Source organism: Calypte anna, chromosome 2 (genome assembly GCF_003957555.1).
Source record: "Calypte anna isolate BGI_N300 chromosome 2, bCalAnn1_v1.p, whole genome shotgun sequence".
NCBI classification, from domain to species: Eukaryota; Metazoa; Chordata; class Aves; order Apodiformes; family Trochilidae; genus Calypte; species Calypte anna.
The window spans coordinates 42,198,312-42,224,015 of record NC_044245.1 but is presented as its reverse complement, the minus strand read 5'-3'; the positions used below and the strand labels follow the sequence as shown (position 1 = coordinate 42,224,015).

The 25,704-nt window shown below is 45.4% G+C and overlaps 1 protein-coding gene across 1 annotated transcript in view; it reads left to right on the top strand.

Annotated features, from left to right (window-relative positions):
- The first annotated feature begins 13,138 nt into the window (after positions 1-13,138).
- Positions 13,139-25,704, top strand: part of TRIM71 (tripartite motif containing 71) — a 54,752-nt gene continuing 42,186 nt past the window's right edge. Inside the window, exon 1 of the mRNA XM_030445679.1 lies at positions 13,139-14,058. Coding sequence (XP_030301539.1) covers positions 13,162-14,058 — 897 coding nt within the window. The 5' untranslated portion in view covers positions 13,139-13,161. The remainder of the gene's footprint in view (positions 14,059-25,704) is intronic.

The following is a 25,704-nucleotide window of genomic DNA, read 5'->3' as shown; positions in this document are numbered from 1 at the left end:
GGCTGGCTGTGGTTCCTATACCTGAAAGCCTGAGGTATTTCGCAAGGCACTTGCATCAGAAACCTGAAAAGCAGCGATGGCTTCATAGCTTTGCAGATCACTCTTGCCAGGATCAGATAGCTATTTATGGGTTTGTGGAGACACTCTTGGTCTCCCATGTCAGGAGAGAATCAGCACTTCAGCCTTTGTGTAGAGGTAGGGCTTTTTTGTTTTGCTGCTGAGGAACTCCAGCTTTGACCATTTTTTCTCCTGTTTGACCTGGGCAGCCAGAGAATAAAAATCTAAACAAAACTTCCATCTTAAAAGACAAATAGGTGAATTCAGTTCAGAGCAGCTACATGCTAGGGCAGTCAAGGCAAGGCTGATACTGCTTCAATCCTCAGCCTCTCGGGGTTGGGTGTTTTCATTTTCTGAGGTGCTTGGTTTCCCAGGGTGCTCAGTGCCCTGGGAGTTTTGTTTTGACAGTGATGTAGTCAATTATACCCCAGCCATACTTCTGGCCAATATTCAAGGTATCTTTGGGAGGTGTTTGATATTAAGTGAAGTTTAAAACACTTCTGTCCTAAAAGCAAAATATAATTACCCAGTTAGGTGGAAGATTTAGGGTGCTGTATCAAGCTAGATAAGAAAACATACAAAATCAATTTTTAAAAATATAGGTATTGGATTTAAACAGGCAATGACTGAAAAGTGATTGGTTCCAGCACAGCAATTATCAAGTTGAAATACTATTTGCACCCAGGAAATGCAAAGCATTCCCACCTACCTCCAGAAATACCATGGTGTTTTCTGTCTGCTTTGATGCTGCTTTTGTTTTTTCTGGTGAAGATAGCCACACCAGGAGGACTTAAACTGAACCAGACTCTCATATCCAAATTTGTGCCTCTTATTCATTCTACAATATACATGCACTTAAAAGGATTAACAAGTGCAAGCAGAAATGGAAGCACATCAGCCTACTAACTATAGAAATGGTGTGGGATAATGTGTCTTCTTCTACTTGAAGCACATCTGTAAACCCAACACAGCAATTGTTTCAATTGTTTGTAAAACAGACTGTAACACCCAGGAGAGGTTCCTGATGATAGGAGAAAGATGCCTAACTAAAAAGAAAAAAAGAAAAAAAAAACACCACAAAAAACAAACAAACAAACAAAAAAAAAAAAAAAAAACCCCAAAGCCCCCAAACAAGACAAAATTAAAAAACAACCAAAAACAAAACAGAAAGGAAAAGCTAGGTAAAGACCAGCTGGTCAGAGCTGACCCAGCACCTGGGAAAATTATGGAGCAGGTTCTGAGGATTGTGTCCATGTCATGAAGGAGAGGGGAGTGATTTGGAATGGCCAGAATGGGTTCTTCAAGGGCAAAGTGTGCCTGACCAGCCTGCCTGCCCTTATGGCAGAATAAGTGACTTAGTCTGCAGGCAAGAGGAGAGCAGTGGATGTTGCTCTCCTTGGCTTTAGCAAGGCTTTCAGCATCATATCCTCCCATAACATCCTTGTAGCCAAACCAAAGCAGTATGGGCTTTAGTCTAGTCCATTCATACAATGGACTAGAAAGTGGGTGAAAAAGTGGCTGTGTGCTCAGACTCCAGAGGGAGTGGTTATGGATTCAGAGTCCATCAGGCAGACATTTATGAGCTTTGGGGTCAATGCTGGGGCCAGAACTGGTGTACTATCACCCACAACCTGTGCTATGGGAGATACCACATCCATGGCAAGTTAAGAGACAATTTCAAACCATGAGGACATCATTTCCCTTAAGGGCAGGATTGCTGTTCAGAGGGACCTGGACAGCTGAAGAAATGGGGGACCCAGCTCAACAGGGACTTCATGAAGTTCAACAAGGACAAATTCCAAGTCCTACACCTTGCCTGAGATACCCCCCCTGCAACAGCAGGGACCTATTGCCTGGGCAGCAGCTCTGCAGAAAAGGAATGGATGTTCTAGTAGCAATGGGCTGAGCATGAGTAGCAGTGTGGTCCTGCAGGAATGAAGGCTACCTCCAAACTGGGCTGGATTGCCAAGTGTGTAATTAGCAAGTTGAGAGAAGCAATTCTTCCCCTGGTTTCAGCTTCGGAGGGACTATACCTGGGGTATTGTGTCCAGTTTGGGGTTTCCAGCACAAGAAAGATATGAATATACCAAAGCAAGGAACAACAGAGGGTCACTGAGACAGTGAAAGGACTAGGGCACAATGTGTGAAAAAAGCTTAGGGAACTGAACTTATTTAGCTAAAGAAGACTGAAAGGACAAGATGCAGCAGTCACAAATTGCAGGATGGGAAATCCAACCTGGACATGAGGAAAAACTTGTTTGAGAGGTGGGTCAGACACAGGAGCAGGGGCACAGAGAGACTCGGGAACATTCATCCCTGAAGATTTTTCTCTGCTACCTTCTCCTACCAGCCACTGCTAGGACTACAAGAAATAAACATTTTAACTTCATTATTCCTAAATGACTAGCAGGAGCCAGAGCAACAGAAAATATACTTGTTTACTGAGTGAAGACCTGAATGCCTCTTAGGACCAGACTGTGACTGACCCAAGGGCAGTGCAAGGATAGGAAGGTAAGTTCCTCTGGCTGAAGCAACTCTTGGCCTCATCACCTTGGTGTGGGACTCCATTAAATGAGAAAGCTGATGGTGGTCACAGTTTAGTTCGAATTTGGCCTGAAGTGGAATCAAGAAGAAAGAAAAAAAGCCTCTAACATCAATGCTTTTCTTTCAGGGTCAATTTACACCCTCAAATTGTCTGTTGTCTGAGTCAGTCTTAACAGCTTGCTGCTGAACAGAGAAGATTTGCTTACTTCTGAGTACCCCATCTCTCTTCTGCTCCCTTCAAGCTCCCTGGTCCCACCTCCTGTCTCCTCAAAAACTCATCAGCCTCTGCTGTCAGCTGTCCAGAGTGTCCAGAAACAAGCAGCAAAGAGCAAGACCTAGAGGGAACCCACTATTCCCAGATGGATGGTTTTCCTTCATCTATCTAAGGCCAGGAAAGCAGGATCTGTAGCTATTAAAGACTGGTGTCGGGAGATCAGTAGCTAGCCATTTGTTTTTATGTAAGAGAAGCTATCAGCATCAGTGGGTCACATTGTCCTTCTGCTTCATGCATCACAACCTAGAAGGCTGCTTTCCTACCACTGCTTCAAACCAATCCTTCAGAAGTCTGCTGCCATGGTCTCCAAATCAGGTATCTATGATTATTGGGAGTTTCACTGTATCTTTGTGTCTTCACTTCATGTCACTGTATCCTCATCGTGTCTTGAGGTCACGGGACAAAAGCCAGGAGTTCTACAGTGCAACTGCTCACTTAATTCCTTGGGTGTCTTCCCTGCTGATACATAGCAGAGATTGGCAACTAATCTATATATAGTACAGCACCGCAGTCAAGACACAATGGCTGCATTCAGCATGCATACGTGATGATGTCAGCTGTTTAATTGCATCATGGGAAGTGAGGGGAGAAAAAAATTAAAAAAAAAAAAAAAAAAAAGAAAAAAAGAAAAAAAAGAAGGAAAAAAAAAAAAAGGAAAAAAAAGAAAAAAAGGGGGCCCCCTGGCCCCTCCACTTTACATAATTTCCTTCACCACCAGATGGGAAAGTATGGGAATGCTGGCCCCACATCTCGGGAGCTCCCTCCCCAAAGCCTGGCACAGCCACATCTGTTTCCCTGATTTCCTATGCTTCTGATCTTCTTCACCTGCCCTGCACCCCACCTCCTTGGGCGAGCTTCCTGAGATGCTGCTACTGCCATTTGATTTGGCTTCCTGAGGTTTGCTCCCTCCTTCCTTATTTTTCCTTCTCCAGCCTGCAGTAGCATCCAAAGGCCAGTAGCTGTGAAACACGGAGGAAGGGTAAGGTCTGCACGAAGGAGACCACACAAGCCCCTTGGCTGCTTTTATTTAAACAAATGAGCATCTGTACTGCCAGGCAGTGGTTTACCAGAGGGGCTGTCAGGCTCAACTCAACTCCACTGCTCTGCGGCTCGCAAAGAGAAGATACACAAACTTCCTCTCCCAGCAACCATCCATCAACATAAATGTGTGGGGGGTTTATTTGAAAGGAGAGGCAACACCCTGCTTTACTAAAGTGAAAAAGGGAAATGATCCTCTCCTCTCCAAGAACTACAGCATCACCCAAATCCAGATCTTTAAAATTTCCCTAAATCCCTGCCTTCCCTCTAAAGCTCCCACTCCTGCAAACAGTACCCGTGGTATCCTCCATTTTAAGGAAACTTCTCTTTGTCTTATCCCCCAGCCTATTTATAGCTCCTGTGATGGAGGTATACTGGGAAGGATTTACACCAGCAGGCACAGAGCTCTTCTGTGCATGGAGAGGAGGCGTGCCACAAAGGCACATTTAACAGCCTCCAAGGAACATGTGGCGCCTCAAGGGTCATTTTCTGGGACAAGGCTCTCACCTAAAGGGTTTCAGCCACCTGTTTTTCCAGCGGCATGTGAGAGGGTCTTTGGGTTGTGACAGGAATGGCAGGCTGCTTTTGTAAGTCTACTTTTATGAAGGACCATAGGGATGCCATGGGTGTCTCACATAGGACAGCTGCCTGCTCCCACTGCCAGGGAGAGGTGCTTAAGCAAAAGCTTCTCCATTCTTGGCTCCCTCATGGAGCAGAAGGAAAGGAAAAGGCCTCTACAGGGGCCACTTCATCTTCCCAGAGACTTCGCAGAAAAACTGGGATCTGAGACTCCAACCTCTTGCACGTCCCACAAACATGCAACAGTACAGCCATACAACCTGAACCTGGAGGAACCATGTGATGCAAGGTAGCAAAAGCTGCCTCTGAGTCCATCTTTGCCTACAGGAAACACAGTTAGAACCACGTTACTCACATGAAACAGAAAAGTTTATTACCACTCTGCGAGGCTGCTGCTTGCTTGTAAAGGAATCTGCATGTACTGTCCCTGAACAGTGTTGGTTTCCTATGCTGAAACCCTAAGTATTCCAGGTCTAGATTAGCTCAAAGCCTGTCTCTCGCTAAGGGCAATACAGAAAGACCTCCACTTTTCTCTCTCAGCATTCAATTTATATCTCTGGAACTGACCTGCCTTGATCAGAGCAGCTGTGGGAGAGAGCAGCACCTGATTGCGGGTCAGGATTAGTGCTGCATGTAACACAAAATCACCTGAGGTCACATGCTTTCTGAGGGTCACACTTTGCTGCTGCTCAGGGAATTACATTGCATGGCCCCGAGGAAGAAGCAGTCTGTCCAGGTCCACCATGGAACAACGAGGAGGGAGAAGGGGACAGGCAGCACTTGGATGCAGATAGCCTCAAGATGTAGGTGATGGCTCATTGCAACCACCTGAAGAGATGGAAGATACTGGTGTCCCTCTGAAGAGGGCACACAAGTGCATCACCAGTCCCAGCACAAGGTCAGCCATCGTGGTGCTGCAGCGTGTTAGGGGACACTCACAAATCCTGGTTTTGGGGCTAAACTGGGAGATGGAAATGAATAGCTGAGGGTGCCAGGCCTCCCAGCTCTTGCAGCCAGATCTGGAGGGGAACAGCTGCCAGCACCCTGAGTTTACACAGCTGTGGGGAAGCATTAGCAGCTGACAAGCCATTCTCCTTCAAGCGTTAGCATATACCAGCTCTTGAAGTTAAAAACACTCCCCCAGCTGAGTAAAAGGATCTTCAGGATGTGAACAGGAATGAGGGTAGGAGCAGACTTTTGGGTTATAGACAAGTTAACTGTGCAGGGAGGATAAATGTGAAGTGAGAGATCGGAGCAGCAGTGTCAGGAAAGGGGAGGCTAATTACAAAACATCTGTAATTATTAACCCATAATGTTGACACCTGCTTTCTACCTCCAGCTGCTCAGAGCTGGTGCTTCTTAACCTGCAGAGCATATTCACAAGACATGGTGATTCTGCCAAGCTTTTCCTAAAGGGATAAGTGATCTGATGGGATGTTTTGTTGAAGGTAAGTTTGAGTGCCTTTAGTACTATTACAGCATCAGTTTTGATGTGTGTTTTATGAAGTTCACCATCTGGTCAGTGCAGTCACTTCTTGTGGGCAAACACCTGGATTTAGACCATTGTTAATTATAGGCATCATGTTTGAAATCTGTGGCAGGGTAAGCATAGAGTTAGGGGGAGAAGAACAGACATTTGCATCTTCTGGCCTTGAGCCCATCCTGGGGGACAATAGTCTTGCTTTTACCATGAGAGATTAAAACCAACACAGGTACTTAGTCTAACAAGAAATTTGATTGAACAGATGGTGAACAGTGAGAGATTCGAGAAGACTGGAAGAGGAAAATATTTTAAGAGGTGCAGTCACTGGGAGGAAAAGGTGCTAACATTTCTTGTGATGCTAAGGTCCACTGAATGGTAAGAAATGGATGATTTTCAGACGGAATTTCTGAAATGATGAAGGAATGAATCAGGATGTGCAGAGGGGAAAAAAAATAAAAGATAAAAAGATAATTTAGTTTCTTCTCAGATGCATACCAAATAGTAGGAGATCTAGTGTGAGACTTAAGCATAAAAGGTGCTCTGGGAGACTCTACCAATACAAGTGAAAAAACCCTTTCCTTTAGCACATCCAGAACTAACACCTTTGCATTGATCGCCTGCAGAGGTCTGTGCTGTTAGGCAAGACAGGAGAGGAACAGAGTAGAGGATCAACCCCTAAATTTGGTCATGTCTCTGGGGTTAAAATTAATGTCAGCTGTTTGAGGGCAAGATACCTGCTTCCCACAGCCAGCCCTTGAAGAGCGTTGAGATGTAAAGTTGCACACCAACAAGATCTATAGATTTCACTTGCACATGTGTATAGGGGAAGTGATCTCTGTTCCCCTCTGGATCCCATCACATCCTAATAAGCACATCTTTAAACTTAAGGTGACCCTGCTGTAGGGGAGATGGATGGGTGGAGGAGGGGTGTCAAGAACTTGAATTAATATGCTGAGCAAGCCACTTCCGAATGATTTATACCACAGGGATGACACTTACTGCTTCTTTGCTCCCCAACCTTCCACCCTGCTCAAAATCCAGCATACCATACAGGAAGCTCAGCAACACATGCAGAAAGTTGAACTTACTACTGTATTTACTAATGGATCCAATGACAGATATACGGTTGAGCAAGAGTCAGTATGCAAGAGCAGGCATGGCAAATTTGGAATCTGAGGCAAATTTAGAGGTTTGTGCCTGCAAGAGGAAAAATGAAGGAAGAAAAAAAAAACAAAAACAAAACTACGGCACAAATCAGCCCTAAAGTGGCACAGTTCTCCATGGAGTGCAGCTGTGGTGAAAGCCAAAAAAAAAGATGAATATTCCTCTGAGTGTAATGAATAAGTTGCTAAGAGTGAGCCAAAAAACCCAAAACAAAACAGCAAAACCTTTCTTTCATTTATCTGGGACTATTTGACAAATGTGATACCCTCAAAGTCTACACCAGCATCAAGGTCTTCCTGAAACCATTCCTTGTGGACAGACTTTTTGGAAGTGCTCCCTTTGTAGATCGATTTACTAGCTGAGTTCTTGAGCTGGCAAAGATGCCAGCAGAATGCAACCTTGTGTCTCTTGCCTCTTTCTTAATAAAGAAGGGGATTCTCAAGTGTACCAGGACAGGAATAGTTTTAGGTCTTTGTAATCCCTAGAAAATACTATGCAGAACTTGAAGCAATGAACAACTGCCTTAGGATTTTATGTCCACGGACCTCTTTGGTGTAGCAATATTGGAGATAGAAACGTTTCCCAGGTCCTTAGGTGCCAAACAGCAACAATGACAACTGAAATTCAGTTCTACATGTTTATTATCACCTGTGCACATTCAGGGACTTGCACCAGCTGCTCAGCTCCTTCTGTTCACAAGCCCTGCTGAGCTTTGAGCTTGCACTCCGCCGTAGTGCTCAATGGAACAGGGCAAACAGCATCCGGCTGCTGGACCATTTCACACAGGTGGTATGGGGGAGAGCTCCTTATGTGAATGTTTGCCTCTAAAATTACAGTAAAATATCCCCAAACCCACAATTATTGTACCTGGTTCTATTTAACAAAGCTTTTAACCTCCAGACCCCTGGCTTTTCCAGCTGTATTGCTTTTGGCAGAAACACTGTTCTGTTTGTCCTGTAGTGCTGCTGGCAGAAAGCAGATGCTTTCCTTCAAGCAAACGAAGCTTCCAAGTATGGACAGCACATCCTATCATTGGAAGCAGATGCTGGAGAATGACTCAGGTGCAGTCTTCTGCCCCGATGTCCTATTTTCCACTGAAATAAAAGGGGAAAAAGAAAAAAACTTTATGTATTTTTAATGCATAGTTCAGCTGCAGTGGCTGGGCAGTTAGTCAAGGACAGACAAATGCTGCCAAATAGAGATTTTCCAACCAGGTGAAAGTTGGCCCGTATCTTCAGAGCTATTTGGATGCTTGTTAGGTGTCTCTGAAGATCTGACCAGCCGTGCCCAGATTTTAGCATTGTTAGAATGTTTTAATGGTTAATGTTTTAACACAGTTCTGATGTGATCTTGACGCAGTTATGATTTCAACACAGTTTAAAATGAGGGGCTTGCCTTTAGTACAAACGACACCGTTTCAAATTCAGACCAGTAACAGCATATGAACGGAGGACAAAAGAAAGATGAGAGAAATAAGCGTGAAAAAATACTGTAGAGAAGGGAATAAATGCAAGAAACCTCAGCAGAGCAACACAAAGGAGAATGAGCAGAATGCAGAGAAATGCCTCAGACGCTCACGTAAGCAGTAAGATTTCATTTATTTGGCACAGAGGGACAATAGCCTCACCAACCAGGATAGCTATTGTTCTTTTGTTTTTAAGAAACAAAAACGGCAAATGCGAAGCACTGGCTTCCTAGGGAAAAATCATAAAAATAAGTTCTCATCCTGCTGCCTACTGAGGAATGAGAAACCTCTTGTACTTATCACCCTCGCACTGTTATTCACCCACATGTTTGTCAGCTTAGAAAACAAATTAAATATATTGAAGGCTTGCTCTATCTGAGGAGAGCTAAGGGATTTTTTATAGCAGAACAAGTTAATTGGATCGAAAAAACAGAGTCAATGCACTAAGCAGAAAAATGCATGGTGCTATCTGCTGTGTAGTTGAGGACATGAGTGCTCCAGCAGTTAATGTTTCGGAACGGAGTCTAATATTGGCGTGTTCCTTTTAGCTTTATTTCAGTGTTTTTCATGATGAAGACAGCCATCCATAGGCAGAGGAAGCCTCAGAATGTTGCATTACTTCAGCAGTGGTGGAAGGAGAAGAAAAGGACTTTGATTTAGAAAGATAGAGGTGCTCAAAAATGAGGATGGCAGCGGGGGAATAAGGACTCAGTGTTTGGGGACAGTGAATTGCTTATAGCCTTTTACAAGCTCAGGGAGGGAGTGAGCTGTAAACGAGGTTCAGGAGCTCTGGCACAAATACAGTGGATCCTGTCAGTGAAAAGGACCTTCTGCAGCCTGTAGGTTGCCTCATGAACCCGTTGGAGCCATTTGAAGCATGGACAGGCAGAATCCTCTTTCTTCATCCCTTTAGCTGGAAAGCAAACAGCTGTCACTGAGGAAGACAGGGGTGTCAGATATGCCTGGAGACATGCAATGCATCTGGGAATTTCTGCCCAATTAAAATATTTCTGAGCGCAAAAGATGACAGTTTCTACCGAGGGACCTAGTGGAAAGCTTCATCCTAGAAACCCAAACAAATCAACCAGGCATTACCTTCCTTCACAACTGGCTTCATCGGGAAGAGAACAAGCTCCACAGCATCACAACTCTCTGCAGCAACCACAGGAAAAACAAACAGGGAAGGCTCAGTGATATTTATTTTTTTTTAAACCTCTGATAGTCAAAGCTGTGGTGGGTTTCACCTGCATGCTCAAATGTGAACATATGGATATGTAAAGTAAGGAATACAGCCCCTGAGTAAAATACTTCAGTGATACATAAGGCAAGTTCCCAGCTGAATATACTACTGAGGGGCATGATAAATATTCATTCTTGTTTACAACTTAATGTTAGTTAACCCATGGACCACATCAGCAATTCCCATTGCTTAGTCTCACATGAGGATGAGAACACTCCTGAGTTTTCCAGTTCTTTGAAGGGCTTTTGGTGAGAGATCCTCACAGGCATGGCCATCGCAGTGTTTAGTCCTTGACAGCAAAGGACAAAAGACATTTTTATTTTTAAGTAGACAATTTAAGTTACCACTGTTTGTGTGTCTAAGGCCTAAAAGATGTTAGTAATTTTTATGTCTAAGGCCTGAATTGAAGAGGAACATCATTTAATACACTTTAATAGCCAGTTTTCCTTCTCTGTGTTGGGGGTTTCTTTAATTTATTGTAATTACTTAACACTAGTTCGTTTTGAGTTTATTTCGGTTTTTGACACATCTTTTAATTCACAAATCTCTCCGTATCTCTTCCTATTCTTATTCCCTTCCCTATTTGTTTGACTTTTCAGTCCCCGAGCCAGTTTCACCTTTTAAAAATGTAAAGCATTTCCAATTTCCTTGTTAAGGCTAAAATGCCATGTGTCCTCCCTGGCTAGGATAAGCCCCACTAAAACAAGAGCGTGGCCACTCAGTCGTGCTACAGCTAAAACTTTCCTTTGAGCAGCTGCTGGTTGCGGAACGTGTAGTAAAAAGGAAAAAATTGTTACGCTTTTATTTAACATTCGGTCTCGGAGCACCAGCAGGGCATCGCCGCCAATTTTTGCTAACTTCATCGCGTCAGTTTAAAGGAGAGGAAACGCCTGCCCCTGGCTAGCAGCAAACCTCGGGCTCGCCCTCCCGGGCATGGCAGAGCCGGCAGCGACCGCAACGGCGCCGAGAGGAGCCAGCCATCACCCCTCGACTGGGTGCAAGAAAACAATTAATCGAGCGACTTAATGCTTAAAGCTGAGTTAACGCCCCGATGCTTTCAAAGGACGACCCCGCATCTCAAACCCAGAAAGGGAAAGAGGGAGAGGGGGCTGGCCATCGAAGCGCCTAAAGTGAAGGGAGGGAGGAGGGCGTGGGTGTCCCCGTTGCCGAAACCAGCAATATTCCCAAATGGCGGGAGGGGGGTCGGCGGGGCTGGATGCAGGCGGATGGGGGCAGGTCGGGCAGGCGGAGGGCGAATGTTTCCTGCCCGCCGCCGCCGCCCCCCGGCCGCCCCCCGCAGCCGGGCGGAAGTCAGCCCGCGCCGTCGGAGCTTAAAACGCTCCCGCACGCCGTGCAGCCCCAGTGCCGGCGGCCGCAGCGGGGCTGGAGCCAGCGCTGCCGCCGCCAGCCCTGTGGGCCACGCTGAGCCGGGCCATGCATTGCCCCGCGCCCTGAGCCGTCCCCCACCCCCCGAGGGCCGGGCCGCTCGGCTCTGCCCCTCCGCACCCCCCGCCAGGCAGGGGGAAGGCGCCCGGCGCGATGGCTCTCCGCGGATCCCACGCCGCCCGGGACGGTGCTGCCGCATCAGTGAGTAATTTCTGCTAATTCACATCTTCTTTCACCCTCCCCCCTTCTCTCCTCGTCCCCGCCCTGGGGCCGGTGGGCTTCAGCTCGGCACATCGTGGGGGAGGTGGGCGTTTTAGGTTTTGCCGTGTTTTGTTTTGGGCTTGGTTGGTTTTGGGGTTTTTTGTTGGATTTTGTTTTGGGTGTTTTTTTTCTTGTCGTTTTTTCTTTTTCTCCTCCTTTCCTCCCCCCTCTTCGGGTTTTATATTATTTTTGTTTTCTCAATAAAACACCACGCGAAGAGACGAGATGACAAAGGAAATGTGATCCTAGGCGCTGCAGGGGCTCAGAGCGAGCGAGAACCGGAGAGGAGGAGGAGGGGGCGAGCGTAGCGCTCTCGGATAGCATTGCACAGCGGCTCCAATTTGTGCTAGCGAATATAATACACCCCCCATGAATAATTCAGGGCGGCCGGCGGGGACCTGCCGCTGCTCCTCTGCCCGGCCGCCGCAGCAGCAGCAGCGTGTGCGAGTCGTTCCGAGCCCACGGCGCTGACCGGCCCCGCCACCGGCCGGGAGAAAAACCTCCGAGCCGCCGGGCACCGCGTGTGGCGGGGCTCGCTGCTACCCTCCGCGGGTAGCCCCTCGTAAAGGGAGGCATCCGTGGCTGTGGGAGACGAAAGGGCACTTGGCCTTCTTTATCCGTCCCCTCAGCCCTTTTCTTCTTCCTTTTCCCATCTCCTCCTCCTCCTCCTCTGTGTCCCGCCAGCGGGAGTCTCTGCCGGTGGGGTGGGCACCAACGCCGCTCTCCATCCCCACCCCCTAGTCATGCGGTGGGGGAACAGGAGTCGGCGGGGGAGGACTGGAGCCGGAGAAGTCTGCCTGGCCACTGTGTTTCAGTGCCTCTCTCTCTCCTAGAGCTGCTCTGGATTGCAAAAGTGGAGGGGGGAACTGAAACGAAATTTCCCCTTCCCCCCCGACAAGCACAGGTTTAAAGGAAAAGAGGAAAAAAACCGACGCCCCAAGAAGAAAGAGCGAAACTTGAGTTAAACCCCTGCTGCCCCCCGCCCGGCTAAGAGGAACTTGCACTGCCGTCCCGACCCCGTTCCGCGGCCGTGGGAACCGGAGCCGAACCCCGGCGGACAGAGGTCCGGTCCCCGTTGGATGCGGTGGGGATCGGGCGACTGGCGCCCATGCACCTTCTGTTTAGGAAGAAGACGAGTAACCAAACCACGTTGTCAAACTGCTGACCCGAGGGGGAAATGAAAAGACTGTGTGAGGTATTGACCGATCCGGGAATCGATACAATTTGTCTAATGCAACGGGGAATCGGGGGTTAAGTACATGTGAGCGAAGAGAAGATCCATTTGCCGAGAGTGAACGGGACAGCTACACCTTGATACCAAAAATACCCGCCCCCCGCCGCAGCAAGCCCGGCAGCGGCAGCAGCGAGGTACGAGGCGAGGATCCAGCTCCCTGCAGAGCGCCGGATCGATGACATCGTATTTGCAAAACCGGCCAATCGATCCCACTTGGCAAAACGACTGATCGATGCCAGCTTGCTCGTAAAGCCGCTTGCAGAACTACCTTCTCCCCACACCGCTCCAAAGCTCGCCCATCTTCCCCCTCTCCCCCCCTCCCTTTTTTTTTTTTTTTTTTTTCTGGTAAGGGAGGGTAGATACATTTTTACCTCTCACCCCCTTCTCCCCCACCCCCTCCCGCCACACCCCCGTCGGGGAGTCAGGCCCATCGCAAATGGCTTCGTTTCCCGAGTCCGACTTCCAGATCTGCCCTCTGTGCAAGGAGATGTGCGGCTCGCCGGCTCCCCTCTCCTCCAACTCCTCCACCTCCTCGTCCTCCTCGCAGACCTCCAGTTCCTCGGGGGGGGGCGGCGGCGGCTCCTCCTGCGGCGGGGGCCCGCCGCGGCGGCTCCACGTCCTGCCCTGCCTGCACGCCTTCTGCCGCCAGTGCCTGGAGGCGCAGCGGCACCCCGGCGGGGGGGACGCGCTCAAGCTGCGCTGCCCCATCTGCGACCAGAAGGTGGTGATCTCGGAGCCCTCGGGCATGGACGCGCTGCCCTCCTCCAACTTCCTCCTCAGCAACCTGCTGGACGTCGTCGTCGTGGCCGCCGCCGCTGCCGACGAGCAGAAGAACGGCCGCGCCACCGGGGCCGGTCCCGCCGCAGGCTCCGGAGCGGGAGGGGGTGGCGGCGGCGGCGGCAACAACCGCCACCACGGCCGCCCTCCCCCGCCACACCGCGCCGCCGGCTCCTCGCCCGCCGCCGCCGCCTCGGCCGCGCCTTCCTCGACGTCCTCCTCCTCCTCGGGCGGTGGCTCGGCGGGGCTCCTGCTGCGGCGGCCCCACAGCCGGCAAGGCGAGCCCCGCTGCAGCTCCTGCGACGAGGGCAACGCTGCCAGCTCCCGCTGCCTCGACTGCCAGGAGCACCTGTGCGACAACTGCGTGCGGGCGCACCAGCGCGTCCGCCTCACCAAGGACCACTTCATCGAGCGCTTCGCCGCCGCCACCGGCCCCGCTGCCGCCGCTTGCCCCGCCGCGCCGCTCGCCCTCAGCCCGCCCTACTCCGCCTCGCCCTACAACATCCTCTCCGTCTTCCCCGACCGGGCCAGCTACTGCCAGCACCACGACGACGAGGTGAGCCACTGTGTGTGTGTGTGTGTGTCTGTGTGTGTGTGTGTGTGTGTTGGATCGGCCGCGCTCCTGCCGCCCCCGGCCGGCGCCAGAGGGCCCCCGCCCGCTTCGCACCCACCGTGGCGGCGCGGGGATCAGGACCAGCCGCCCCGTCTCCTCCGCCCGCCGCGGCACTCGGCTCTTCCCGCTCCGCGGTGTCCGGGGTCGGCTCGGGGCTCGGGGCAGGGCCACCCCTCCAGCGGGGGAGGCGGGAGCCGATAACGGGGCAGGAGGAGGGGGGCGTGCGGCGGCCCCGCTCCCGCCGGAGAGGAACCGGGGGGGTTTGTGTGTGTAGGGGATACGACACGGTGGGAGGGGAAGGAGCCGCTGTCCCGGGAGGCGGCCGTCGGAGCCCCGGAAGGCGGGAGCAGCGGGTTGCTGAAGGAAAGCGTGGACCCAAGGGTAGCGAGCGCGGGAAGTTGGGAGTCCCCCAGTCTTCCTTACGTTGCTAATGCGAATTTCGTGGGGTCGGCGGGTGTCCCACCGAAGAAAAGGAAAATGAATAAACAGTGCAAGGAAGATAAGGAGTCTTACTCTATTAGTCTTTTCAGTTGAAGGTAGTAAAAAAGTTAGCAAGGATGCTCACCCTTGCCCATACTAGGGGCATCTCCTGGTGAACATTTTAGCAGCTTCTGGTGCAAAGGAGAGCTCTACCGGTATAAAAACGGGAACTTGCTTTACGTGGTGTTCATTTAAAAAGCCCGCTTTGCTCGCAGGTTGTGTTTTTGATCATCCCAAGTATTGTTTCACTGATCTGAAAGAGGCTGCAAAATGTACTGAAAGTGTCTTAAATTTCATTGGGGCATAGTTCCTTGCTGTGATAGTTTTGAAACTTGTTTTTCATCTGAAACTGGAAAATGGCGCTCTGCTGTGCCCCCCTTCTGCTCTTGGGGGTCAACGCGGGGGATTTTGCTAGAATTTTCTAGTAACTTCAGTATTGGAGGTAGTCACCTCCCAGTATGAAATCGGACAGCAGAGCAAGCAGCTTCAGGGGAAAAGCCTGGCTAGGGAGAGGAGTACAAGAGTTTTCTGTGGGACGCTTGTTTAACAGATAGATGAAGGCATTTAGCCTAATGAAATACGGTGATGCTTTTGTCTGTAGTTTCCTATGGTCTTTTTCTATCTCGCCTAATGCTGCCTTACCTCTAAAATAAATTTCTAGAAAGCTGTGGGAGAGATTTTCTTATTTTCTAAAGCTGATAGTGTCAGAGGACAGAAGGTGCTAGTTTTGTGGATAAAGTAAACCTTAAAAATGGCATCTGGGGAGGTGGCGGGGTGTGTGTGTTTCAGGGTCAAAGAGGGTTAAAAACGAAAACGCATTATGGCACTTCATACTGCTTACAGCTTTTTGTGGTATCTTGAGTATCTTGCTAGTGGGCTTCCTACAGAATGTGTAATATTGAATGCAGTGACGCATGGTGTTCATAAAATGCTAAAAAAAGTCATGTTTCTGCCTTCAGCTTGGAATATAACTTTGGACTTGCGGTATGGACTAAAAAGCTTCTAGTTCTTGTGTTCTCAGTATGGTAAAGCTACTTGTTGAAGTGTGTAAAATAACACAAGGGAGGGCTGCTGGCCATAAAATACAATATTCTCTACCACTTGGTGAAGAGTATCTGGGATAGGAAAGCTCCAAGGTGGTTATAGACTTAGAGGCTTAAATTGCAAAGGGAATAAAGATATACTCTCCTCGATTGAACTGTACAGCCTTTCAAGGAGTAACTTCTTAAAAAAAATTGCTACTTAGCTTTATATAATTAATATTTTCATGTGCTTTGAAAAGGTTTATGTCTCAGTTGGTTTTGGGTGTTCTTGTGTGTCCTGTAGACCTAGAAATTGTTTTAAAACAAGCATTTTTAAGCCTTCATCTCTTATTGAGAAAGGCTTTTATTCTGCAAATTAATGATCATCTGCTGTTCTTGATTAGTGAATTCTGGTGGTTCCTTAATGTGGGTGTGCCTGATGAGTATTTGCAAGTATTTATTATTCACTCAAGGGGGATTGTTTAGGAGAGACTATGACTGTTGGGAACAGCTTATACTGTAGATCTTTCTCACTTTAAAGAAAAATGTGGGTGAGGTGTACAAATTTTTTGAGAAAGGGTGTCTACAAAACTGTGAGGGTTATTGCTCGTTTAATTCTAAGAATGCTATTTACAACCTCATAAAAGGAACAATAATAGAAAGGCAGCCTTCTGAGAGAGTACTTAAATGATGCACTAAGGACTTTTTTGTCCAATAGGGTAAAAACAAACCTAAAATGCAAGGCTGTGGTGGCAGCTTGAAACCTGTAATAGTAGTAGTAGTTATGAGTCTCTGGTTCTGCTCATTCTTTAAGCTGGTGACAAGCAGGATATTCCCTCAGAATAATGTTACGCAGGTAAGTTGGGCACAGTCAGAACTGATCTGTAAGCTTGGAATAGTATTCCTCTCAGATACTTAAGAGTGCTCCTTTCCCTCAGTGTATCCTCACCCTGCTGAAGGTGATACACGGAATTGGACTCTGACTCTGTTCCTGATGCTTTCCTGGGCCAAACCGGATGGCTCCATTAATTTCTTCTTCCTCGCCTAGAACACGATACCTCTACCTCTGTCCTTAAAACATCATTGCTCCGTTTACTGCTACTTTTGGTTCTGTTCTTCCTTGGTCTCTCCACCCCTCCTCCTGGGAAGCTCTGTCCATTCGCCAGGACTTTCCCTCCCACCTCCATTTCGAGACTCCCCCAAGTGAGGCGGGAAATAGCACTGTGGGTGGTTACTTACTGGGTGTTCCGATTCTCAAAACAAGACTACAGATCTCTATTTGCAAGACAAGATCGGGGTTGTTACTCATCCTTTCAGTGCAGGGAAAGGCAGATTTTGGCTCTTCAAGGGGATGTTTTGGGTTTTTTTTGTTTTCTTGTTTTTTAGCTGAGTTGGTTCTGCTCTCATTTGAGGTGTTAACTCCTGTAGTGACAAATGAAAGAAAGTGGAGATTTTCAGGGTGGATGCTACCTGCAAATACTACCATGATGTGTGTGTGTGAAAGGAAGAAAGTAAACTATTTCTGAAGAAAAAAAGGGGGGTAAAAGCCAATCGTTGTCATAGTGCTGCTGTTGAAACCCAGTCTCGGTGCTTAACACCTGGAACCTTGCTGTCTGATTAAAATGCTACCAGGAACACAAGGGAAATGCTTAATCTCAGTCAGATGCTTCAAAGCATTCTACAAATTTGGCAGTATTTGTGTTGCAACCCTGAGAATCTTCTTTTGTATGACTGTGTTTGTTATATGGATAGAATTATCAGTGTTGCAGTAGTCACACAGGGTGTCAGCATAACAGCCACTAGAACAGGACTTTAAGAAAGTCTTTACCTTTGTATTGCCAGTTTTAAATCAAATATGCTAACTAATGTCAAAGAGTGCTTGCTTGTCTCAGGTTAGAAGAGCACATCTGTTTTGTTTTTTTCCATATAATTCTTATTAATAGGCTGCAAACCAAATCAGATGCTTGGAAAACGTGAGATGTAGGATAGTTGACTTGTGTAGAGAAGCTACCTGGATTCACATGACTTTGCTGTTGTAGAAAGTGGGAAAGGCCACAAGTCTCAAATGAAATATGACATTTCCTTTATGCCAACTCACGGCTGCTACATGCCTTAGTATCACTTGGAGATAACAGTGGCTGATGGTCAAAACACTTCAACAGCAGACTTGTAACACTTTCTAGGGAAAGTGTGGAGTTGCCAAATTGAGTTAGCTTAATGGTCTGTGACCCCAAAGTTCTCGTATTGCTTTGGAGATTCCATCTTAGAAGTGGTTTGCAGACTACAAGGCAAAACCCTGTAGCATCACATCTTGCCCCACTGCAAGAAAGGATATTAAAGTTATTTTTTCCTTTGTCCTTAGCCACTTTGCTTCTTCTTTTTGTTGCATCAGTTTTGGCTTTAGTCAGATTCTTATTTGATCAAATTGATTCACAAACTCAAAGCTTCTTGCCAGATCAGTGACTTTAAACGACTTATGTGGGTTTCTGTGCATGTGGACAACACTGGATAAAATTAGATTGCTACATTGAATTATACTCTCAGGGGAGACATTATCACTTTGTACAACTACCTGAAAGAAGATTGTAGCAAGGTGGGTGTTAGGTCTTTTCTCCCAAGGAATGAGCAACAGAAAAGGAGAAAAAAAAGGCCTTGAGTTGAGCCAAGGGAGGTTTAGATTGGATATTAGGAAGTGTGGCTTCATAGAAAGGGTTGCTGGGCCTGCCCAGGGAAGCAGTGGGGTCGCCATCCTTGGAGGTGTTTAAAAACCATGTAGCTTGTGATGCTTAGGGACATCGTGTAGTGGGGCACTTGGCAGTGCTAGGTTAACAGTTGGATTTGATTTTTTTATAACCAAAATGATTCTTCGATTTTGTGAAGGTACGTATGTCCTTCAATGTATTGTCTCTTTAGACTACAAAAAAATTAACTTACTGTCTTAACTGTAAAAGATGCAACTTTTGAAAGCTTGTGTATGTATAGGAAAAGGCATCCAAATGCACAACGGAAAGCTGCTTGTCTATAAGTTGGCCAAATTTTCTGATTTAATTTATACCTAAGCTGCTGTATATGTAGGGTAAAGCTCTATTTTTTTCACAACAGGAAGTGAACTGTCTTAACATCTTTAGATGCTCAAAGGGGATCTCTCTTCCTCTTCTCCAGCTCCTGTTGTGTGCACTCAAGAGATGGTGCTTCTGTAGCCATTTCACAAAACATGATAAATTTTTTCTTCAGCTTCGTCCTCCTTGTAGCATTGGTGCAAGTTTTTAATAAAATTGCAGAGGTTTCTTGCCCAAACAGAAAACTGGTAATGATGGAAAAGGAGTAGGATGGCTAGGAAAGAAGGACAGTTTAGATATGGTCCCTTTTGTGTAATGCCTTGCAATTGCTGCCAAGCATGGAGCATTACTCCTTGGTGCTCTTCATGCTGTCCACCCATATGCCTTACCCTAGCAATTGGTTAACACAGAAAATATGCCTCTGAGAGAAATATTCTTCTGAGAAAATATGCCTCTGCCCCCACTTCTGTGTCTCTTGCTCAAGGGCTGTTTGTGTGAGACTGCAGTATGTGACAAATTTGCAGATTCTTGCTCTTCTTTCTTCTAATGGTCAGAGTTTACCTCCTAACAAAATGAGGTAAAAATGATCTTAGGCACTAATTTTAAATACGTAATGCTTCATTGTGTTGCAGCAGGCATGGCTTCAGCTTTAGATAAGAAAGTGCACATGAGCCAGAGAAATACATCTGCTATAAGTAAGAAACCGTATTTACTATTTTATGTTGATGCACCCTCCATTTTTTTTGTGCTTACTGTGCCTTCTGATATCAAGGGCACAAGGTGCCCAACCTTAAAACACTGCTTTAGAGTCAGTTACTGACACTTGTGTTTTCCCTTTTATTTTTTTTCCTGGTGAAGAAAGCAGAGCACTGTTATCTTGTTCGTACATATCTTGTCTGTGTAATGTGGACTTAACATCTTTAAAATGTTAGAAGATTCTAATAATCTCTCAATTTCACACTTTTTAAAATTTAAAAAGTGTTCGGATATCTTGTGCTAAACATATTACCTCTTAGATGACTGCTCTGCCTTACTTTTCCCCTTCCGCAGTATACCTTTATTTAGCTCCTGGCTCTTCTCTCTATATAAATGTATTTCTGTGCTTCTATTTTGTAAGAAAATTAAAACTTTGTGCTTGAAACAGCTTTAATACCAGGCAAGACAGATTTAAAACCTCCCTTCCTTTCCCCTGCTTTGATGTGACTGATGTTCAAACACAGCATTTTAGGGTAGATATAGCAATGTTGGTTGTTTGTTTGTTTTCTTGGTAGTATTCCAATATCATTACATTACTGGTCTGGTTAAACATGACTTCAGAGTGTTTCTAGAGAGTAAAAACTGGAAGAAACAGAAATGCCTTGCCTGTTCAGGCAACTTAATTGAACTGTTTTTACTTTGAGCATCTTTGAAAAACTAACACTGTCAACAGAGTAGAAATTTGCAGGCTGCAGCATAGACTTCTGAAGTTATAGTAACTTTCTTGACAAAGAGGGACTAGACATGTGCATACAGTAAGTAGACATGAAACGAGGCTATATTGAGAACTTAATGTTCTTTAACTTCACTTGTGCTGAAACCCAAGTGTGTCTTTTAACTTGGACAGGGGGTCTGACTGAGTTTTACTTGGATTTGTTGAAGAAATCTTGCATCATGTGTAGGAGTTTCTCTTTTCAGCTAAATCTTTGGAGCATGCAAAAATGCTTGCTAGACCATGCTTCCTTAGAGGAAAACTATTTAGTTCCTCTGTTTTAAAGTTAAGAAGGTATCATTCCTCTTTCAATACTGTCTTGACCCTGTTTCTTCCTCGTTCTCCTCCCATACTCCCTTCCTTCCTGCAAAGTTGTTGGTGTCTTTGCATCAGACAAAGAATCATGATGTGTTCAGAGCACAGATCTTAAGCTGTATGAACAATGCACCAAATGCAAGACTAATGTTACCACAGATAAGATTTCACCCAAGGGGTTTATTGTCTTTAGCTGTAATCTACTTTCAATAGAGCAGTTACAAATATAATCTTGGATCATAATTATGTGGTACATAATTTTTAGTAATGCTTTTACATTATCATTCTCAGTCCTGATTAAAGTGTAGAAATGCTGGATGGGAATGGGACTATTGCTTGGCAATGCAAGTTATTAGTTTATGTAATGAATGGATATTTGGCATGTGTCTTTGTTTTAGCTGCTCTTGTTGTAGGCTCAGCTGCAATTCCTTCCATGAGCTGTTTTTTGCTTTGCTTGTTGAAGGACTATGTGGGTGGGATGGGTTTGGTCCTCCTATCTAACAAATAATGTTTGTGCATGCAAATCAATTTTGAGAGTCAAAAGAATATAACAAATACATGTCAAAGAATTGGAGAAATACTATCAGCTAACTGTTTTTTAACTTTAGTTCAAAAGCTTCTTTACTATGTTATATCACTTTTGACAACTTTATCTCTTCCTCTTTCCCCTTCCCCCTCTGCTCTTAAGAGAAACAGTATGTGGCTAATACAGGAGTAGTACTTCTTTCCACAAGGTTTGTTTGACTCTAAGCTACTTAGTTCTTCTTCATCAGACCTCAACAAAGTTAACAGTTTTCAACTATGGAGTCCATAGTTCTTAATCTTATTTAAGAACTAGAAATGCTGATCATTTGAATACCCTGGCTGTTTAGTAGGGTAAGGAGTAAAACTCAGTACCTACAGATGATGCTCATAAACATATTGCGTTGTCCTACTGTCCTGCCTCTTGGATGTGTGCAATACTGACACTTCTTTGCAATCTTTGCTTCATAGGCACATGCTCAGCTGTAACTGTTCAGCTCCAGTCCTGTTATTTCACTTGCGTGTAATGTGTGTTTCTAAAACATCAGGTGTTGATCTTGTTGGATAGGATTATACCTAGTCAGCAGCTTTCCTATATTTGTAGGAGAAACATTTTTGAAGTGACTTAAGACTTCTTTAAATGAGAAGCTTATTTTTTTATGATTCTGCATACTTTGTGCTATGTGTTTGTACTGATGCTGATCTGAAGGTAAGAAAACAGCTTACCTTCCACTAAGTAGTAGGCAACTTGAGGCAATCTTTAAACATGCCTCAGTAGCAATGGGTGAAAGTCACTTTCCAGAGTTGAATATTAAAAATTTCGGGGGACAGTGGTGTGTCCATCTTCAATGCTGTAATGGAAATTTTCTCTGCTGAGAAAAGAAACATGTTGAAATATCTTAAATTTGTTTCTGAAATAAACAGATTAATCCAGTCAAAGGCTGATGTTCTGTTGTTACTTCAGTAGCTAAGTCTTACTCCTCTTGGTTACCATCTTCACTAAGGTCACACAAGTAATCACCAAGGTTGCTCTTGGTACCAGGGTTTTCCAGAACTGTCTGCTAATACCTGTCCTTGGATCTTGGCGCTTTGGTGGGAGAAGGGTCCTTTAGTGAGCCAAAGGTTGTGACTAAACCTGTGTTGCATCATTTTTCCCTTTAATGTTGGTCTCCATGCTTAACTAAAGTATTTAAAGGTATTTTGTCAAGTTTGCTAAACCTTACCTTTTCTAGTTGTTTGTTTGTATTGCATACCCATCCCATACATTTTGCTGATAGGCAATGTTGTTCTAAGCTACCACCATCAACTGTAAATATTTCCTGTCCCTGGTTAAGGTATTGTAAATGTACATAACTACCACATGTTGTGTTTGGCTGGATTAAAGGGCAGGAAGGGACCTGAGATTCAGAAACCAAACTTAAGTGGGATTATTGGATGGCAATGTTAGGGCTTGTGGGCTTGTTGCTGTATCTTCCCCATGTCCCACGTTTTCTTGGGTTTTGTGGGTTCTGTTTGCATAAATAGGCACTTGCTGTCCAGAGTGGCAGTCTAGAAGACTAATTTTATATACAGCCTTTTGTTCAGCTGCTCTTGTTTAACAAAAGACAAACTATTATTTAGGGGAGAATGCCAGCTATCAAACTTCAAATCTTCTCCCTTTCCCTCCTTCTTTGCTTGAGTGCTTCTTACTACTCGCACCACTCACGCTGTCAGATAGTTGAGTGTACAATATAGAAATCCTTAGCCTTGAATTTTTGGTGCAAGCCAAGCTGGAAAGTTGTCTACATTAGGGAATGCCTCTAAGTTTTGTAATCCAACCTGGTGCTGTTTGGAGGGAGAATCCTGTTCTGCTCTGCAAATAGCCAGGGAACTATTTGGTACTGGTCCCTTTTGCCTGACGAGGTTGCCATTCCTGGTCTGCTTAACCTTCAGAAACGCCATGTCGGGTTATTAAGGATGTAAGAGATAAAGTCTGGGTGGTGTCTTGGGGCTTGCTGTTGCTGTGTATTTCTCTGATTTGGAAGTCAACTATATAGTGCTAAAACACTTTAATTGCCTGTATCTGTGGTGTTAAAAGCAAGTCTGTTACTTTGAGGGGGGGAGAAAAAAAAAACCCGACCCATTCTCTAGCGTGTTTTGGTTTGGGTAAGAATCATCCTACCTCCAAGCTGCCTTTTTCTTCTTCTAAAAGCAGTGCTGGGAAAGAGTTAAATTTTACCCCCCTGCAGCACACCCCGCCCCCACTGCTATATATGGTGTGCCCATAGGCACTGGAGATTTAATACATTGAAGTTGGAGCGTGAAGGGGGTCTGCAGCCTGCTAGACAAAGTCACTCAGATTTCAAGAATACTTGATCCATACAAGGATGTTACTTGAGAAAGGCATGGCTCCTCTGTAAGAAACTGGTTGCCAAATGAGCTGGCTGAGTCTGTCCTACACTCAGATATTTATTTAATTATTTTTGTGGCTAGATGAGCAAATCGGAAACCAAAGTTTCTTTAATTGATGACTGATAAGTAAGCTAGCCAAGTAAGTTGTTGTGAGATCTATCTTGGTCAGAGAACAATGGCTATTTGTAGGATAAAACGAACATTGTGATTCTGCCACTGATGTGTGGTTGGTTGCAAGTTACAGAAACTGCTGTGCACATAACTAGATTATCTATTGAATTGACTGAGCAAATAGCAAATACAGCTTCCCCCCTCTATTACTGTAGAATATAGTTATTGTAGAAGCAGCTGTAATGTTGCAGTGGTGTCCCAACACAGTGCATGTGGTGTCAACTTCTAAAGGCTTCTAAAGGCTTTTAAATGACAACGGATGGGCAAACATTAAGTGAAGAAGGACAGCTAATGAAAAAACAAAAAAACCCAAACAAGTTAAAAAAAAATAAATCAGAAGTAGAAATGTCAGGCAATGGTCCAGAGTAGATTCTACCCTGAAAGAACTAACTAAAATAACTAACAACTACAAAAACAAAATTAAAAACAAATCGGAGAATTCTAGAGAATGAAGTACAAAATAATTACAGGAACACTGAGGGCCTGCTCTTCCCAGTGCTGCACTTTTACTTATTAAAATGGTAACAAGGGTGAAGGTGTAATACTCTTCTAATTCAATTGTATTAAGCAAAAGTAATAATCCTTCCCACACCCACCAATCCAATAATGGAAGCAATGATAAACTTGAATTAGGAATTAATTAGGTTATAAATTAGGGCTGTCAACATTGTCCCAAAAGGCACCCTTTCTTAGAGTGAAGGTGTTATCTGCTTTCTCTATTCCAGACAACATGTATTTTAATTGACAGTACTGTTTCATTGTAGCTTTTGTTCTCTTCTAGCATTACTTATTTTCTCAAGGACTTCAAATTTCTCTCTAGAGTAGGGCAACTAACATATAACCCTTGTTTTCTGCTGCTGAGGCATGGTAGCCTTACTTGAGTTATCCTGCACAGTTGTTGGTGGGATGGTTAGTTGGGAAGTCAGGCTGGTGTGAGTGGAAGCAAGCCTGGGTGGTTCTTGAGTTGATTTCCTCTTCATAGGTAGCATGCTGCTGAAAGGCTGGCTGCTCCAGACCTTGGGCCACTCTGCAGCACTCTGCACTCTTCCTGATGGCAGGCTGCATGCAAATGCATAAAAATTTGATATTCTTGATGGGATAAGTTTTAGCCATATGTGACTTGTCAAAACAAACATGATTTTATCTTCATGTCATTGCCTTTCTGGCAAACGTGATTTTATGCATCTTTGTATCTTGTTAAAAAGTAGTTCAGTTACATCTCTGAATATGAACTGTTAAACTCTGAACAGGCTGGCTTGACACAGCTGTTCCTAACTTTTGTCTCTCTACCAAAGACAAGTGCAAACCTTCAGGCTGTGTTCACGTGAGCCTGAGGAGGTGGAGTTTCCAGACATTTAAAGTGGCTTATTCCAGAAGTAATATTTTCAGGGAGCCACTTGTAGGCTTTGATTGCATGTGTGATGCTGCTAGTTACAATTAATTTCTTTATGCTCTCCCAGAGAATTCTCATGAGAGGTTCTGCTGGAAGTTCTGATGCACTGCAATTAAAATCAATGTAACATATATTCATTTCCCCTTGTATGAGCCTTTGGCACTGTCTGGGTTTGAGGAATGGACAGCATGTCTCTGCAAAGACTGGAATTGGGTTCTGTGGCTGCCTACTTCAGCTTGTAGTGGCCTACTATACACTTGGGCTTGGATTAGATCCAGAGGCTCTTCTTTCACCTGAATGCTTCCTTGTCTGTTCTTTTCATGTGCCTCTGAGCCAGTGAAGTTCAAGTAGTAGGTGCTTACTGATAGTATATATTAGTGTTCTATCTTGATCACTTGGCAGAAAAGAAAATAAAAAATCTTCCTACATGGAGAGTAGAAATAGAAAAGCCCTAATTCACAAATGGAGATGTTATAATCAATTATGAACTGGAACAAAAAAATTACTCTGAGCCATTACTTCAGTTAATAGCTTCATTTTCATATCTCAGTCCTTTTGTGCTGCACAACAACTGAATTGTATTTATCTATGGGAAGGACCATGAATCTTACTGTTTTTGTAGAAGTCATTTAGGGTGTTAAATTACTCATTAGATTTATTTTCATAAAACCAAGATGAACCTATCTAGCCCCACACACCATGTGTGGATGTCTTGCTCAGCTGTGTCATTTGGCAGCCAGTTTCTTACAGAGAACTCAATGCCTTTCT